Source organism: Bos indicus, chromosome 14, assembly GCF_029378745.1.
Source record: "Bos indicus isolate NIAB-ARS_2022 breed Sahiwal x Tharparkar chromosome 14, NIAB-ARS_B.indTharparkar_mat_pri_1.0, whole genome shotgun sequence".
Taxonomy (NCBI): Eukaryota; Metazoa; Chordata; class Mammalia; order Artiodactyla; family Bovidae; genus Bos; species Bos indicus.
Genome location: NC_091773.1, coordinates 57,518,545 through 57,538,507, shown reverse-complemented (window position 1 = coordinate 57,538,507; position 19,963 = coordinate 57,518,545). Strand labels below are relative to the sequence as shown.

The following is a 19,963-nucleotide window of genomic DNA, read 5'->3' as shown; positions in this document are numbered from 1 at the left end:
AAAGAGACATTTCTGAGGAAAACTGACCAGGTTTTTTTCTTTTTTTTTTTTTTTAATACTAATGATGAGTGTGTGATAGACTGCTCTCAGTAAAAGATGACTAAAGAGATCTCAGATGCTTTGAGGGAATCTGAACTAGGTCCTGCATCCAAAGAAGTAAACAGGTAACTACCAATCAGTAAAAGACATTTTGGGGACAGGGGTGGTGGAGAGTTGAATTTTAATAGAGGAATATACTAAATTTTTTATTGAATAAATAATAAACATCTTGAGTATGATAAAAATTGAATTAAACAATAAAACACATCTTTAATAGTTGTATCGCACTTAAGCTTGCCCAATACAAAAATATGTTTACAAACTCTTTCTAATTGGATTCATATAACAAAATGGTGAGAACTACAGAAGAAAGGACATTATTCCCAACTAAAGATGAAAAAACTGAGGTATAAATGTATTATGTGACTTTCCCAAGTTTTAGCTAGATTATGCTATGTCAACTTGGTTAATCTGAGAACTACATTTCTTAGAATCTTCTTCTTTGTACTGTTTCAGGTTAGAGTTGGCCCAGAGAGGACTTTGCATGAGACCTGGTGGAAGTAAAGTGTGGTGTAGCTCTCAGATTAGCAGGAAGTAAAGCGTGGTCCAGCTTGCAGATTAGCAGGAAGTATAGCATGGCCCAGCTCTCAGATTAGCATTAGACATGGTAATGCTCGGGGTCAGAGGTGTCCAGCAGCTCTCAGCTCGTCTTCTTTCTACTCTGAATCCAGCCTCCTTCCCCCCATGCTAGGAATGTGTCCAGACTCACCTCTGGATGCTTGACTCACAGCCCCAGGTGACATCGTTACAGCTGTCTGAGATCTCTTCTGCTGTGGTCCACTTTGGATCTACCTGATTTCTCAAATTTCCCTGCTGGCTCCAGCTTCTCCACCACTACACTGGGGTTCAAGTATATGTGTTACTGACCCTTCCTCTGATTATTCACCTTCATCTTCTAGAACTTCACTTCCCAAACTCATTTTATATTTGTGTAAGGTGTAATATGTATAAATAAATCCCTATTTCCATAATACTCATCAAGCTTTTGTTTCCCTGACTGAACACTGACTGATGGAACCAAGTTGGCTTTATGGATATGAAGCCAGATTTCACTATTTAAGTTTTCACATCTTCTGATTCCAGTCTTCCCTTGCGGCTCAGCTGTTAAAGAATATGCCTTCAATACAGGAGACCTGGGTTTGATCCCTGGGTTGGGAAGATCCCTTGGAGAAGGGAAAGTCTACCCACTCCAGTATTCTGGCCTGGAGAATTCCATGGACTTTATAGTCCATGGGGTCACAAAGAGTCAGACACAACTCCAGAGTTCTTTCTGGTAGATCATAGTATATTCCTAAACCCACAATTAAACTTTTATTTCTTTTCAGCATCCGATGTGGTGGTGGCTATGTATTTTTTTTTAACTCCAAATACTTGCTGTTGTTCAGTCCCTCAGGCACGTCTGACTGTTTGTGACCCCGTGGACCGCAGCACGCCAGTTCCCTTGTCCTTCACTACCTCCCAGAGCTTGCTCAAACTCATGTCCGTTGAGTCGGTGATGCCATCCAACCATCTTGTCCTCTGTCGTTTCTCCTCCTAGCCTTCAATCTTTCCCAGTATCAGGGTCTTTTCCAATGAGTCAGCTCTTTGCATCAGGTGGCCAAAATACTGGAGCTTCAGCCTCAGCATGTATTCCTCCATTGACTATTCGTACCAGCAAAAACCAGCAAAGTTTTAATGAGAAGAAAAAGGTTACTGTAAGCCCTAAGCTGATAAACATCTTACTGAAGTATTTTTTTTTTTAGTGAGATCAAAATGTTATCATTTATCAGAGAATTAAAGGGGAGAAAAGTAAAAAATAAATGTATACATAAAGGTGATTTTATTCTAGTGAATAAATTCTGAGCTGCAAGGAGCTTTATAAATAATTTATAGGATGGAAAATTGAGCAATGAGATAATGGGTCCACAACATTAAGATTATTGAAGACAGAAATGGGGTTAGAAGAAACATATTTTATCTCTTAGAATATGTTATTTGAGTGTATTTAATTCCAGAAATTAACTGATACATTTCCCTTTATAAAGGCATGGCCATATGGTGGGTAGTTATAAGATTAAAGCTCAAATTGTGACATTATTAGTACCTGTGACCTTGTGTGAAGTATCGTACTTCAATTTTCTTATGTAAAACAAGGTGCCTGGTGTATACTGTATATTCAGCAAATAACAACTATTAATTGTTAGTAATAATATGGCTGGCTTAGGTATACATCTTCAAATGTATACCTAAATGGTTTCTATAGGCTAGAAACTTAGAAATTAGTGGGAAAGATCATAAACATTGTTATGTAGTTATCTTACAATTTGTATGATCTTTCCCACTAATTTCTAAGTCATGTGTATGATCTTTCCCACTAATTTCTAAGTTTCTAGACTGTAAAAACCATTTTTAAAAAAATGTGGATTGTTTGTTATTTAGTCTCTAATTTGTGTCCAACTCTTTTGCGATGCCATGAACCAGAGCCCTCTAGGCTCCTCTGTTCATGGAATTTTTCAGGCAAGAATACTAGAGTGGGTAGCCATTTCATTCTCCAGGGATCTTCCAAACCCAAGGATAGAATCCACATCTCCTGCATTGGCAGGTTGGCAGTCAGATTTGTGGATATTTACAGATTGTTATGAATCTTTGTTTGGGACCACAAAGCATCCAAACTGACCTGAGAATGAGGGTGACATTGCACTTCTCTGGGAAATCAGTGTAGGGAGATTCATAGGAATGATTTTAGGACTGATTCCTGTGGCAGACTGAAGAAAGCTGTACTAAGCAGAAGGAGAAGCTGGGTTCACATGCAGTCACAGTGACCATATCAGCTAATTTCAAGTGAAAGCCCTGGATAGTCCCTCAGAACTGTCCTGAATTAGGGCAAGTAGTCTTTAATATATTCCTGTACTGACTCCCTGGATGCAATCTGTCTGTAGGAAGGAGCAGTGACCTTGAATGATATGACTTTCTTCAGCCATACACAGGCATACTCAGGGGACCCTGGCTACAAGCTGTTAGGGCGCACATCCCAGCAGGTGGGAGAAGGAGTGTTTCCAAGGAGAGCCATAGGTGAGCACATCACAGATTACACTGTAACAGGTGTCACAGAAGACTTCCTGGAATAAAGGAAAGTCTTAAAGGTTTAGAAGATGCATCCAAAGTTGGGTTCATGTGTATAGGGTAAGGATATAGAATTCCTTTTAATCAGTATGTATCTAGAGCATGAGGAAGATCTATTTAAAATTCTTTTTTAGTTTATACAGTGTGGCCACAACTATTACAAGAACTTTCAAAATTAAATTTTTATTAAGATAAAATATTTTTAAAAAGAAAACTTAAGAAGAGGTGTGGATGGTTAAGAGAAATTGCAAGTAGTTTCTGGACCATATTCACAATGAGGGGTTATCTGTGCAGGGCAGCATGGCAGTAATAGTTGAATAAGTAGCTAGGATCAAGTCATGATGAGTTTTAGGTGGCAGACTTTACCTGTAGATATCTGAGCATTGTTGAAATATGTGAAGGATGGCAGAGACCAAGTCAGATTATCTTTCAGAAAAAAATCTTAATAATAGCTTGGAAAGTATATTTGAGAGAATCAAGACTGGAGGCAGGAAGGCTTTATAATAGTCTGGGTGTTGGATGACAAGATCTACATAATACTACCTCTCCAGAGGAAGTATTTAATAATTTCATGTTGATTGTGTGTTATTTCACATGATGTATCTATCACAACACTCTCACATTATTGTTTTTTCTTATTTATATTCTCCTGGGTTCTATAGATTTTATTTTCTATCTGAGATTGAATTTTCCTTGGAGGATAAAAGAAAAATATGTGTATTACATGTACATTTGTAAGCTCATCAATCTATTCACATTTACTTTTAATCTAGAGTAAATGTCTAGAGTATGAAAAAGATATTTAAACCATTTTTTTTGGTTTATACAGTATGACCACAACTATTATAAGAATTTTCCAAATAACAATTACTATTAAGATAAAATACTTTAAAAAAGAAAACTCAAAAATTTCTGAATTTAATTTCAAAGAGGAACAAATATAGAAAATGTAAAAATAGAAAACAAAAACCTATCATGAATTTCATAGTTTTGATTTTAGTTGAAATTTAGTTGAATTTGAGCAGGTCAATCTTCCAAAGCCTCACCCAAGTTTCTTCATCTTTATATGTATCTAATAGTACCTGGCTCAAAATTCATTGTAAGGATTAAATGATTATAGTACTGAAAATAATTTAATAAATTATAAAATACGTATATATAAGTGCATTAATTCCTTTAAGAATTTATCACAGCGAGGCATTCTAATTGAGAGAGAAGAGAAACAAGCACAGAAGCAAAGCTGGACATCTGGAGCCCCGACTTGAGGCCACCCGTGGTGTTACTGGACTTGGAGAATCAGTGCGGGGCATGAGTGAGGAGACAGGTGGAGAGGTTCTCTTTTCAAGCTTCTGTTTGATTTTCTTTAAAAGAGTGAATAATAACGCCAGTTTATAGTGTGCTTATTTCAACTAAGCTTTCACCAGAACAGGCATTATATTTTAATGAGCTTTAATTTCTCAATTGATGCCAGTGTGAATCTTAATATTTAACTGCATAAGAAGGTGATGATTACAGATCTGTTTTCTGCTCAGTCTTGGCAGGAAAGAGGGCCGGAGCCACAAGCTTTATTACAGTAGCATTACAGACTGAAAATTACACAGAACCAGCAGGATTCAAACATCCTATGTTTAAGTCTTTCTCCTTCCTTGGGCAAAAATACTGTAGATTTCTGAACCTCAGCTTTGTTTTCTTTAAAACCAAAGGTTTGGAATTAAATGATGAAGTTCCTTCTGGATTTGTAATTCTGATTCTCAAGGTTCACAATTCTCTCAAGGGACAAAATGAAGATCTCAGAGTGCACAGCTTACTTTAGCTTTCTGATCACAGATCTGCATCATTTGGGTCAAAATTACAAAGATGCTCAAGGACTAGGAAATGCTCAGTGAGGGCAGAGGGCCTGGAAGAGGAGACAAGAGTGTATTCCTCAAGCAGATGCCAGAATGACAATCATACTACGCATCCTGAAGCCTACTTCAGAGGCCTCTAACACCCCTAAACCTGTACCCTTAATACCACCCCATCCTCATAAGCATGCTCACATACATACACACACACACACACACACACACACACAAACTGGAGATGTTTTGGAAAAGAACCAAAGCAAATTCTTCAGGAGCCTAGAAAAAGACTAGACTAATTATTTGCTAGTCCTATTGTCAGTCTGTCTGACATTAGCCAAGTTTCATATAGTTTCAAGTTTCAACTCAAAACATTTACACAAGAGTATCCCTGATGTTTTACAGTGGTTTTTCTTGTTTTAAAACTCTCAAAATATTGACCTCCTTGGAAACATTTCTTCTCACACTCCATTGGATTTTATAAATGTCTTTTCTTTTGTTTCTTGAGTTGCCATATGCACACCCTCAGTCCCCACCATGAGACTATCAACTCCTTGGATCAATTTCACATCTTCTGTTGTAGTGATATCATCACTGTTTGTTAAGAATATGATTATTATGTCTCCAAGGATTCAATCCCATACATAATCCATTAAAATAAAATGAGATGCATTCATAAAAGTTATAGATTTAAACTCCTGAAGGATGGTATGTCTCGGAAATATAAACAAACAGCAGAAACAGTTGAATTATGAGGAGGTGGCCACACAGGTTGGAATATAAGCATCAGGTCTTGGTAGCTGTCACTGCATTTTGCTTGAAGCAGTGTGCCAACCCTTTAATGTATACACTTGTGTTTCCAAGACCAGGGTAGAGTAGCCACAATATCAAGAGTTTAAAATCACTGCAACTCTAATTTACTGTTTATCTAATTTACAGAACTGAGTCACATGTAATCATTAAGGGCCTGCTATGTGCCAAGTATTGCCTTTATGGGTAGTGATATAAAAGCAACTGAAATATACTTCCTGTTCTCAAGGAAGGCCAACCAGTTATTTAGTGACCTAATTTGTAACAAAGATAAACTGTGAGGTCTGGGAGACTAGTGATCTCATCACTGACCGCAAATTTGCCAGTGCCTAGTAGAGTTCCTAGAAGATAGAAGCAATGCAGTGTTTGTGAAATAAATTTACTGCCCTGTGTTACTTACTTAGCGATTTTTTCCTAGTGTATAAGCTGCTCATTGAAAAAAAAAGAATATCTGAGATATTAACAATTAAGGATATAGTCTATCCTTATATCTGCAATGATATAAAAAACACAACATGTTGTGTATATTGATGTTATTACTTGGAGTTACTTCTGTCTTTCACATTTTGACCAAAAAATTCTAAATTATGCCTCACCTTATTTTTCATGTAAATCACTCAAACATAAAATTTTATCCCTCTTTTGTCACCTTCAAGATAATATAAAAAATAATTTAAGAAAGGTAAATGAGGAAAGTGCAAGTAAAAAATCTGGTGGAAAATAGTATTTATTTCAAGCCCCCGAGTTTGAGTCAATTCTCTGTCATCAGTTTTATATGTATGAATTCACTGCACCTTCATAACAATGATAGCAATAATGAAAATACAAACAATAATATCACACTTGAATTAATTCCCTATCTCTAGAATTTGAGCCAACATCAAAATAATCAGTCTGTGAAAACTGAAATTTAAAGTTTTGAACACGACTTTACAGGGCTTTTGGTATCTCTCTGTCATAGGCCAAAACAGACTGATTTTCATTTTGAAGGATCATTTCTTTATTTTCCACACTTTTCCATTAAAACTCTTAAATGACTAGGCATGAGGCAGTTGAACACCACATCCAAGAAGGATTTACCTGTAGTTCTGCTTTTCATTTCCTATGTGGAATCTGTCGTACTGTGAATAGGCTCGGTTTCCTTCCCAGTCCAATAACTCAATTCTTAGAGTGTACTGCCTCTGACTGGTTATGGCAAAAATAAACTCGTTCCCCAACCAATATTCACCAGAGGGATTTCCAAAACCCTGCCAAAGAAGACAGAGATGCAGTTGTTAATTCACAGAGAAGATCTTTTCAAGTTTAATATTATGTTCTAAACAATAATAAAATATTCTTTAAAAGATGGTTCTTTCATATTTTTATACACTTTCTTCAGTTACTCACTCAGTATTTTTCTGCTATGTTCCTCTCCAAGGCTCATTACAGTAATTCTTAATACAGTAAAAATATGATATTCAAATCTGTGTAGATGAGATTTTTTTGAATTAAATGAATCTGGTTAATAGGTTTAACCAGTAAATGCTTCTCAATCACAACTTGCTTTTGAAAATGGTTCTTACAAATACTAGTTAATGGAATATTTTCAACATAGTTTAAACATTTTTCAATGAGTATCATCAGAAATTATTTAACAATACTATTATTGTTTATGATATTATTCACAGTCAAATTATGTTAGATAGTAACAAACAGATTACTAGTCCCTTAACTTCTATAGCTTTTAACATTTTCAAGTAATAATAAGCAAATCGGTAAATCCAGGACTTCAGTTACTTAAATATGTCACACCCATAGATCAGGATTTAGAGGTAGAAGGCTGACACGGGCTAGTGAGGGAATCTAGCTGGAGGCTCCAACCCTGAATCTCAACAAGTTTCCTCTGCTCTCTTAAGGCAATCCCAGTCATTGCTACTGCTTGCTGCTGCTTCTGCTAAGTAAGTCGATTCAGTCGTGTCCGACTCTGTGCGACCCCATAGACTGCAGCCCACCAGGCTCCCCCGTCCCTGGGATTCTCCAGGCAAGAACACTGGCGTGGGTTGCCATTTCCTTCTCCAATGCATGCAAGTGAAAAGTGAGAGTGAAGTCGCTCAGTTGTGTCTGACTCCTCGCGACCCCATGGACTAAGTGTTCAAAACAGTTTTGTTTGTGGGATAAAAGAAGTAGTACATAAAAGAAAGCTAACTTTTAATGCTGGTTATGTTAGCGATAGGAAAATTAAAAACCCTAGGAGATTACACGGAGAAGGCAATGGCAACCCACTCTAGTACTCTTTGCCTGGAAAAATCCCATGGACGGAGGAGCCTGGAAGGCTGTAGTCCATGGGGTCGATGAGGGTTGGACACGACTTCACTTTCACTTTCACTTTTCACTTGCATGCATTGGAGAAGGAAATGGCAACCCACTCCAGTGTTCTTGCCTGGAGAATCCCAGGGACGGGAGAGCCTGGCGGGCTGCCGTCTCTGGGGTCGCACAGAGTCGGACATGACTGAAGTGACAGCAGCAGCAGCAGCAGCAGGAGATTACCAGTGCTCTAGATTTTGGATATTCACAACTGCCTCAGAAAGTATCCCTTGGTAAAACTTGAAGTTCAGTGTAATTCCTGATCTACATGTTTTACCAGCCAGACTATGAACTCCTTGAGGACAGAAGTTGTGTTGTATTTGTGAATCCTCAAAGACTAGTAGAATGCTGGTATACACTGGGCACTCCATATGCTTTACTGAAGTTCAAAGAAAATGGAAGAAAGGCAGGAAGGAAGAAAACAAAAGACTATAGTATTCTGCAATTGAATTCAGAAAAATAACCTTTAAACTTAGTTCTTGTAGGTAATTTGGTTGAATCTCAAGGGTGTTTCTTAAAGTGCCCAACTGAATCATAATCACTGGAGCACTAGTTGAAAACAAATATTCCTGGCAGGCTCCAACCTGAATCAAAGTGTCTGAGACCAGTCCATAAATCTGAATATGAAGAAACTTTCCATTTATCTTGAGCACTTTGATACTTGGAAAACTTGGGGGTGTCTAGTAATCACATAATATACTTTGATGTTGCAGAAAGAAACATTCTGGTTCACCTGCTGCTGCTGCTAAGTCGCTTCAGTCTTGTCCGACTCTGTGCGACCCCATAGACGGCAGCCCGCCAGGCTCTCCCGTCCCTGGGATTCTCCAGGCAAGAACACTGGAGTGGGTTGCCATTTCCTTCTCCAATGCATGCAAGTGAAAAGTGAAAGTGAAAGTGAAGTCGTGTCTGACTCTTAGCGACCCCCTGGACTGCAGCCTACCAGGCTCCTCCATCCATGGGATTTTCCAGGCAAGAGTACTGGGGTGGGGTGCCATTGCCTTCTCCCCCCGGTTCACCTAGGTATTCACTAATAAAGGGTCTTATTCTATCTGTATGAATAAGAATGAGGAAAGTACTGAAAAATCACAGCAATTCTTTTTTTTAAAAATTAATTTATTTATTTTAATTGAGGCTAATTACTTTACAATATTGTAGTGGTTTTTGCCATACATCAATATGAATCAGCCAAGGGTATACATGTGTCCCACCACCCTGAACCCTCCTCCCACCTCGCTTCCCACACCATCCCTCTGAGTTGTCCCAGAGCATCAACTTTGGGTGCCCTGTTTCATGCAGCAATTCTTATTTCCTCAATACAGAGGATAGAATTTGAAAAATATTTATTTATTTAAAAATTTAATGTATATCAACTTTACAGAATTACAACTATAGTAGAAATGTTCTTTAATGAATTCTCCTTTAACCAACTTACATGAAGCAGTATTTTTCATTTCCTCTTTAAAGTATATTAATACTCAGAGTACACTAAAAGTATTAAATACAGTTGTGCACTCCCATCTGCCAACTGAGTTACTTACCAAAAAGACCAATTGTGTTTGGTCTCAAACTCATTTATGCCAGTTCTCTTATGGCAATGATAAGATTTATAACGTTATGTAAATAAGTTAAATATTAGTCAGGAAAGAGGAATTTTGTTTTGTTTTTGGTAAAAACTAATTTAGATGTTTAGATTTGCTCTATGAAAGCAAATCACTAAAAATTCTTTTGAACTATAAGTTGTTGCAACAATCCTAAAAGACTGAGGAAAATAATAAAACTTTAGAGGACTTTTAACATACATTGCTTTTTATATGCCTTACTTGCTCTAGTTTTTAAAAAAACAAAAACAGAAGCTAAATATTTGATGCATTTGATTATGGGAAAGTTTTATGAAAGAATCTCTAATTCAGAATTGTAAGCTTTGAGCCTCCATTTTAAAAATGTGGGCAAATGAATGTATTTCCAATGAAATGTATTAGCATACATATATATATATATATAAATGTACACTTTTAACTTAGTTGCATATATGTATCTCAATTTAAATTAGTTTTTGATTAACTAAACACCTTTTGTCCAGATTGCAGTGGGGTACATGCATCCCCTAAGATCATCTCCCTGTACAGATGTAGGATCTATTGAAGTCCATACTCTAGGGTCTCCTTTCTTCTCTGTTCTTAAGATGCTCAAATCACAGGTTGCAAGAGTTCCACAGTGGCAAGAAATCTTAATTTAAAATGTGCTAAGAATTTTACACATTCCTAGGGCAACTGGTGCTATATACCATGGAGAAGAGTGAAATTTACCTTCTTCAATGAGTAAGCAAAGCAGAAAGTTACAGGGGACTGAAAATTAGCACATTCTCAGTTGCAGAAGCCACTGGGAAGGAAAAGAAGACTGCTGGAATTCTCCTTGGATTTCTTTCCAGCTCAGACATGAAAAAACTCTATAGCCACTTGAGGATTCCCTCTTTTGTGTGGTCAGTTAGAAGAGATTCAGGGATTATACTAAACGTGAATAAGGAAGGTGGGGATGATGAAGTGTGAAGTTTTAGGTCAAACACTTCCATGCAGTTGCAAGGATATAAAAGCTCTCCAGCCTTCCTAGGGAAAAGCACAGTGATCTCCAGCAAGCCTCCGAAAAGGAAGAACATTTGTGAATTCCTCCACATGTCTTCGTTCCCAGCTTGGCATGCAAGCTTGTACCCCTTTAAGTGGAGGCTAATAACCATTCCTAAACAGTTTGCTTTTTGTGACTGAAGATAGAGGAAGAAACAACTGAAGAGAAAGCAAAGAAATTTGCTTTGATAAAACAAAATTTTATTTCATGCACCTTTCCGGAAAACTTTCTAAATATATGCTCTATTGGCTGCAAGGAATCAATGTGTTAGAGAGATTCTAACACAATCAATCTCCCTGTTAGAGAGACAGTGTAGGAGGAAACCTTCTAATAGCTAAGTGCAATGATGCAGAAACAAAAGATGAAAAAATTCAAGCAAGAAGGGAAAATGGGTTCCTAATTTAGTAAACTGTCTATTTGGATAGTTTATTAGGCAACCATGAATCTGACACCTAGTCACAAAGACAGCTTCGATTAAACAAATTCTACTCCCTACCTCTGGCTCCAATTGGAAGTCTTGCTCAGCCACATACTTGCTCTTATTTTTGAGTCTTAGTTTCCCTATATGCAAAATAAGGATTTAAAATATTTCCACATATAATGTTGTGAGAAAGAAGTGAGATAATATACTCGAAGCATTTACCTCAGTGTTGATGCATGAGAAGTACTTAACAAAAATCTAGTTTCTATTACAATTAGAGGATATATCACAGTATATAGTAATTTTCTGATTATCTGCCTCTGTTCCAAGAGACTATAAGCTACTTGGCATTAGGCAGGTTCTCTTCCACTCTATATGAGAAATCCTAGGTCTTGTCTTAGACTGAAATTTAATAAGGAGATATTGAATCAATGCTTTAAATGGTTTTCAGATGCTAGGAACTAATGTATTCTTATGATAAGTTGAGTATTGGTTTACACAAATGAGTACTGTTGTTTTAATCCAAGAAGTTAATTATTAAATAAGAAGTTTAAACCAACTGGTGGCAACAGGGGCTAAGCTATGGCACAAACAATAGTCTGTGTCTACTGATTATCTTCTTACTCTTGTTTCTGCTTGCCTACTGATAAAGAGAAGTTGTCCTCTTTAACTCTACCTTGGTTCTATTTTTTAAATTCCTTTCTCACTACATCTCATAAGTTTTAGGATCTACAAAAGAAATTTTTGAGATCTTAAACCCATGCTAATAACTTGATAGTTCTGACATTTGCTTTCAACTGGCACTGCATATCAGAAACAGCTGTGGAGCTTTTTCAAAGTATAGATGACTTGGTTGGTTCCCATATGGAGGTTCCGACTTAGTATGTCTGGGGCAGTCTTAGAGATCTATGCATTTAAAAGTTCCTCAGGTGAGTGTGCTGTGTACTAAAGGTGGAGAACCATAGGATTATAATGCAGAATACCTATTCTGAATGCAAATGAGAAATAATAAATTAACCAGATCAAATTCTCTAAGAGGTACATGGGGGGGAAAAAAAAGCAGGCATAAAACTAAAGTTCATCTTCATATTGAAGATATTAGGAGTTAAGTGTTGATTGTATATTATGGGAGTGTCTTTGAAAAAAATTCATATTTTTTTGGAAATACAGAAATGGACAATGCACAAACAAGCAAAAAAAAAAAAAAAAAGATTTACATATTATTGAATACCTAACAGTTTACCACAGGTTTTATATTTTATTCCAAATAGCTTGCAACAGCCATAAGAATGAAAGTAAAGTCTTATACAAAATTCAGTGTTGACACTGAAAAAGCAGTAAGTCCTTTGAATAAACAATAGTAATAAAAACAGAACTTGTTCTTTTTTTATAAATAAAATCCAAGGATGCTATACCATACCCTGCCAATCATAATAACATAATTTAAAAAATCACATATTATGATTCTGATATATTTCAGATAGATTGTTTATCAATTTTATTTCTCCTTTAGCTCTTTAATAAAAGGCAAAAGACCCTGGAATTTAGCTTAAATTAATGCTAACTTTAAATTGGCCTTATAAACCACATTTTGCTTTAAAAAAAAAAAGCACACAGAGAATAGATTAATATTCATTAGCTTTTGCCAAAATTTGCAAAAATGTTCAGTTTTGATTCGTATTTTTCCAAGTTGATAAAATAATTGTCTCTGATACTTTGTTTTGTCTGATAATATTCGTAGGAAGTGTTGACTTTTTATGACTGAAACACAATTGAAACCAGACACAGTCTATGTACCCTGTAGGTTTCATCTCTTTTCATAAAATGATCAAAGAAAACAAATAAGAAGTCAGGGTTACTGAGCTGTGGCTTTCCAAAGGTGCTTAATATACAATTCAATTGTGCATCTCCTCTAACTACTGAGATAGCCCAAGAAAGATCAGAAGATGAATATTTCAGCATTTTAAATTTCTGATATATATTTTTCTCCTTTTAATGTGAATACGATAAAATGAAGTTGAAAATGTGCTCTTAATTTCTTTCCAGAAACAAAGAACTCCCAAAAGGTATGGTGCTCAGAATGAAATATTTGTGTAAATAGGAAGCTCTGTTTATGGAGCTAAATGTTTTCAATACAAAGACAGGTTGTCTCCAGGGCATTAGTCACTACCTTCTATAAAGTTAGGCCACTGGGGTGTGGTTTGGAACGCCTAGCTTGACTGGGCTGTATATGCAAAAGTACTGCTGATAAGTGTTATTGCTGTAGGCCACTAAATGGTATTCTCATGGCTTGAAGGAGTTAATGTTGTTCCCTAAGTGCCTCATTAAAAGAGCCCACTCCAGACTTCCCCCTTGGCAAACATCTTTACAAATCCATAAACCAGATTTTGCTGAATCTCCTCATAAGGAAGTTTTAAGTGAAAACAAAGCTTAGGTAAAAGATTTTGTAGTCTTAAAGCCAACATTAAGAATCAATTAAACTGCAAGTCTTCCATGGTGAGAGAGGTTTAAAAATAATAATTATATATTTGTAACTTCATGTGTTGACAATTTTAACATATGTTCTGGAGACCTTATGAAGCAAGAGTCAGCCCACAGATATCAACCAGTTTAAAGGGAAGGAAAGAGGAAAGGCAGAAAGGAAGGAGGGATGAAACTTTAGTTCTACAGTCAGTGCTTGAGAAAGAAGTGAAGCATCTTATTGTATATAATAGAACAGTGAAGATTAAGGAGTAACTGGTACATGTCAAGTTCTCTTTCCCAAAGGATGTAGCAGCCGGTTCTGATTCAGGGAGCAGAAGTGGGTGTGACTGATAAGAGCTGGCATAAGGAGTCTATGCTCATTCTTTGTGGAGTCATGTTGCTTTGTCTGCAGGTGAAAGAAAAGCTCTGGAGGAAACAACTGAAACATTTTATACCATGTGTTTTGGTGACAGTTAACCAAATTATAATATATGATAAACTGTGTTTTTTAAAATTTTCATTTATTTATTTTTTTATTTAATTAATTTATTCTAATTGGAGGCTAATTACTTTACAATATTGTAATGTTTTTGCCACACATTGACATAAATCAGCCATGGGTGTACACGTGTTCCCCATCCTGAGCCCCCCTCCTACCTCCCTCCCTATCCCATCCCTCTGGGTCATCCCAGTGCACCAGCCCTGAGCACCCTGTATTATGCATCGAACCTGGACTGATATTCTGTTTCATATGTGATAATATACATGTTTCAATGCTCTTCTCTCAAATCATCCCACTGGCGCTGTCTCCCACAGAGTCCAAAAGACTGTTCTATACATCTGTGTCTCTTTTGCTATCTCGCATATAGGGTTATAGTTACCATCTTTCTAAATTCCATATATATGCGTTAGTATACTGTATCAGTGTTTTTCTTTCTGACTTACTTCACTCTGTATAATAGGCTCCTGTTTCATCCACCTCATTAGAACTGATTTAAATGTATTCTTTTTAATGGCTGAGTAATATTCCATTGTATATATGTACCACAGCTTTTTTTAAAATTAAAACAAAAGAAGTCATCAGACTCATTTTTGCCAAAATGTTTCAAAATTTTAGAGTTTATCTCATTTCTGACTGTGTAGAATTGACACTAAGCTGATAAATTGTTCTAGTTTGAATAAAAGATAGTCTTTCTGCTGCTGCTGCTGCTGCTGCTGCTAAGTCACTTCAGTCGTGTCCAACTCTGTGTGACCCCATAGACGGCAGCCCACCAGGCTCCCCCATCCCTGGTTCTAACTCCCCTGAAAAAGGGAGAGGAGAAAACTTCACAAAAGCTATGATTAAAGAATAATTCAGCCCCATTCCAACAATAAAAAAACTTGCTTAAATATACACATTTGACAAATGCTTATAAGACATGAATCAATGACATCCTTCATATGTCAATCTTTCTTACTTAATATACCTAGTTTGCCAAGGCAGCAGATGATTACAGCTAGTACATCACCATTTTGGAAAGTCACCGTGATGACAACTTTATATTAAATTTTCTTTTATTATTAGTATTAATAATAATGTATTTCAGACTTGCCAGAGTCTTTAGCTATAGTCTAATTCTCAGATAACATCTTCAAAACTCACTTTAGTAGTGAAAATAATCATGACTTAAGATCATCTGCCAAATAATATTTTTGCCAGAGTTAAGAAAACATTTGCAGTTTTTGATGTTTTAATCTTGGATAATAATAATACCTACAGTTTACTGACAATTCAATGTGCCAAGCGCTTTACTTACAGCTAATTCTCACAATACCCCTGGCAAGGCAAGTGAGGTACTATTAGCAATATCCCCTCCCAACAAGTGAGAAAGTTAAGGTGTGGGTTAAATGATTTGCTAAAAACCACTCCACTTTCAAGTGGCAGAGTGATGACTAAAACTGTGCATGTGCAGACAGGAGGCCATGTCTCCAGGGTGACTCCAGAACCAAGAACACTCAATCTACAGAACCAAAGAATTGAAATGTTGCCTCTGGAGGACTTTACAAAACAAGAAATCTTTTAATAAATAAAACCTGGGTTCTGCAGCTTGTATGGACTGATTCAAGACTAGCCAATCCGTCCGTAAGTATGACATTCCCCTAGTCATTTAAATTTCACCGTGGTCTCTGGATTGTGGAGACAGATTTGAGAGCCTTGCCTCCTGGCTCCTTTCTAGTTTACCTCAAAATGAAAGCTCTTTCTTTTTTCAAAAGCCTGTGCCATAGTATTGGCTTCTTTAGCCCTTGCTCAGTAACATCATCTTTTTCTAAGTTCTCACAGTTAATCTTGTATGTTTTTGGTCTAGGTTGAAAGACTTCACATTTATCTTTGTAGAACTCTATCTTGTTGGCTTTAGCCTACATTTCTATTTTGAGTTTATGGATTATTGAAGATATCAAGATTCCAACTTTGTGTAACTCCAAACTTTATTAACTTACTTTCAGCATTAAATCTGATAAAAAATACTGTAGATAAACAGACACCAGTAGACATTTTCCTTCATCTCTTAAAACCCTTCGTTTACTGATGTTTGGTCAGTTACTAACCTACTAATGGGTAAACTGCAATGTTGACAAGCAAACCACTGTTTTTACACATTTTCAACATGAATATCAAGGCAGAACTTAGGTTAGTACAGTATTTCTCTTTATCTCTTTCTTTACTTTCTGAGAGGAAAATTTGTCAAAAATTTGTCAAGACAAGAACTACCCAGAACATTTAGATGTAAAAGATGAGATTGGTTTGCAAAAGGAAATCCTCTTCCATTACTGTTTCTTGATAATTCGTCAGCAGATTTTAACAGTTAATATTGTAGGCACTATGTGATTATTGGATTATGGATTATTTCAACCATCTACTGTATTATCTTGGAAAGATTGATCTCCCAACTTGCTCAGTTTCCTCTTAAAATGGGGACAGTATTAACTGATACATTTGATATAAAAATTAGATAAGAATTTATGTATGAGACTTGTACATAAAAATACTGAAAGGGTAGCTATGATGATGGTGGTGATGGTACTGATGTTATTTACTGTTATTCTGGAGACCTCAATCACATCTCACAGTTCAAACCCTTGTGTACTTGTCTGACTTTGAATCTGGACTGGTCCTGTCATCAACTTTAACTAAAAGAATACAGTAGAAGTGACATGCCATTTCTGGGTTTAATAAATCTTAGAAGACCTGGAAGCTTCTATTTTCGTGCTCAAAGGATGTCAACTGCCACATAATAAATCTGATGACCCTGGATCACTATACTGGGGGAAGCCCACCCTAGCCACATTGGAGGAGTTTTCAGTCCATAGCCAGCAGCAACTTGCCAGCCACTCGAGTGAAGTCATTGATGGTGCCCACCAGTTCTGCTCCACAGCCCACAGCCCTATACACTTCTCTTGTCCTGGCTCATGTATCCCAGACTGGGTCCAAATTCCAGCTTCCTCCACCCTCATTCAATCAGGAACAAATTCAGACAATATATAATAGTTTGCTAAATAATTTCAGTAATATATTTTTCTTTCTGATGTACACATGGAAATCATTTATTGAAAAAGATTTATGAATGCTTTGTGTTTAATGAGAATAATGTCAGGAATGTATCATTTTATTTTTTAAAAGACATCTAAAAATACAAGGGCTTATCACATAGTGTAGTGAAGAAAATCTCACTATAAAATGTCAAAAACTATGTAAATTCTTCCAACTTACCATTTTATATTCTTTCCAACCTCTTTGGAAATCTAGACTTCCGTCTTCACGATGCTGTATTACAGTCCAACCTCCCCCGTTGAGATCCATATTGCAAAATACCTGACAAAGAAACATAAAGCCAAGTGAAAATTATGTCTAATTTAAAGAAACAGGTATCATATATGTTTCAAAACAGAAATAGGATGGATAGCCTTATAGAAAAAAAATGATGAAAAATTGCCAAGTTGAAAATATTAATTTAGATATTTTATTGGCTATTTCTTCCTATATCCAAGTTGTTTCTGATTAAATTCCATCAAATGTGCATAAATTACTTGTAAAGTTTTGAATCAGTCAGCTGAAAACTGTCTCTCTCAGTCACAGACTATAAAAATTATTTTTAAAAATTTGTCTTAAATGGCAATAGGCACTGTGTATAATCAATTTTTTAAAATGTTACTAAGGTGGCCAAAATTACATACCATTTTACTGCTAAAACATAAGATTTGGAATTTTTATCTTTAATTTATTAAATTACAATATACCAATAATAAAGGTTTTGGAAAAATGGTGTTTTAAAAATCACATATATTTAGTATTACACATTTCATTGCATATTTACTCCTATATACTCATATACTACAATAATTATTCTTGACAGTTCAGTATAACATTAGAGGCAAAATTTGGTCCCCAGCATATGGAGAACACATTATTTGCTTGAATTTTCATCATGAACAATACAAGGAGAACATGACATACTATATTCCTTCTGACTGTGAGAAGCTTTTCTTTTGCATGTGGAAAAGTTATCCAAATCTTTCAATGACTTATGCTTATTTCAATTATTCTAAATATAATGGTATTTATTTAGAAATGGATTCATTTCCCCCAGAGCCCACCAAGGAGAGAAACATATCTGTAATAGGATTATCTTTAGAGAGCAATCACTGTAATTGATGAAGCATGAATGTGGCAGCTTGATTATTCAAGGGCTCAGCAATGAGGAGCATCATTCCCCTGGCAATCATTCCTACTAATGCAATTTGGAAGCTGGCTAAAGGTGTAGACATGAGGCAACAGCAGCAGGCAGGCTGTGTGGGCATAGAGCCTGATTAAAGGAAAAAACCTCAAGTGTTTTCCCTGAGGCATTAAATTTTGAGCACAAATGGCAAAAGGGTATGAAAACATTGGCAAGAACTGTCATTCAAAGGACAAATTGTCCATGTATTTCCTCGGAGTAAAGGGAACTATGAAATACACACTTAACTGTAAGCATATGAAAATAGGCAGAATGCTCTCCTGTGGACTCTTCCTCTAACTTGACAACAGCCGCCCATCAGTATGTATTCGTCATCACGAGGAACTGACTCCCTCCAAGATTACAAATTTGAAATCCCCCTCCCTATCTTAAAGTTCTACTAATCCCTTAGCTTCTATGCACCTGCTCTTTGTCCTCAACATAACCTCTATCTAGTCTTTTGTCTTTCTTAATACTAATTCAATTTTTTCACCCCAGAAGCATTTTGGGGCACTGAGTCTATGATACAACTGGTGATATTTTGATGAACAAAATATGGATCATATCATCAAAACACCTAAAAGTTTAAATAGTGATTGTTCCCATAGAAATAAGAAGATGTGAGAATTCACAATTTTCAACTCCAGTGACCTGAAGAATAAGAGTCAGCAATCTAAATGAGAAATTTAAGGAATAGAGCTAACGTGAAAAAAGAAATGATCATGGTTTTGGAAACCTAATGTTTAGGAGAGCACAGTCATCCAAAAGGGGGAGTTTATTGATTAGAGATGATATAATTATAGGCAGATCAAGAATGAATAAGAATAAGGATAAGAGAATGAGGAACTAAGAAAGGAATAGTCATAACAATAGAATGCCTTTTAAGTGCTAAATAATTCAAACACTTTACTGCATTTTCCAATTTATCTCACAACAGCCCTACAATGTAGGTATGATTATTATGTCCATTTTGCAAATGAAAAATCTCAGACTTCAAGTTATTTCAAGAACTTATCAATGGTTATTATTAATAAAACAAGTACTGAATTTAGGATTTGAATCCCTTGTTCTAAATCATACTGAGGGTAATCTTGAAAGCAGCAGTTGATAGCATAAAGACAGATTTCTAAAGAAGTAAAAAAAAAAAAAAATAGTGGAAACAGATATGGGGAGGGGTGATGGCCGAAGAATGGGCTTTGGTGAACAACTGATGGAGAAAAAAACAGACATCAAAATCTTTAGGTAGGTAGGAAATTCATTTTATTTGCTACTGTCCCTAGTGTCTAGAGCAGTGCCTAGCTACAGTAGGCACTAAATGAATATTTGTTGAATAACTAACTAGAGATGCAATAAGGGAAGATAAAACAGGAAAACTTGATTAATGGAATGCAATGAAAGTTGGGGATGGATTTCAAGTTTGGGGAGTGATCAACTTAGTCAAGTATTCCAGAGAAGTCAAGATAAAGATTAAGAAAATACACACTTAAATTTAAAATGAAGGAGCCATTAGTGAT

General features: G+C 36.1%; 1 protein-coding gene across 1 annotated transcript in view; it reads right to left on the bottom strand.

The window, feature by feature from the left end:
* The window catches only part of ANGPT1 (angiopoietin 1), a 472,143-nt gene that overhangs the window by 36,057 nt on the left and 416,123 nt on the right, over positions 1-19,963 (bottom strand). The window contains exons 7-8 of the mRNA XM_019974047.2: positions 17,447-17,548; positions 6,933-7,099 (exon numbers count right to left, since the gene is read on the bottom strand). Coding sequence (XP_019829606.2) covers positions 6,933-7,099; positions 17,447-17,548 — 269 coding nt within the window. The remainder of the gene's footprint in view (positions 1-6,932; positions 7,100-17,446; positions 17,549-19,963) is intronic.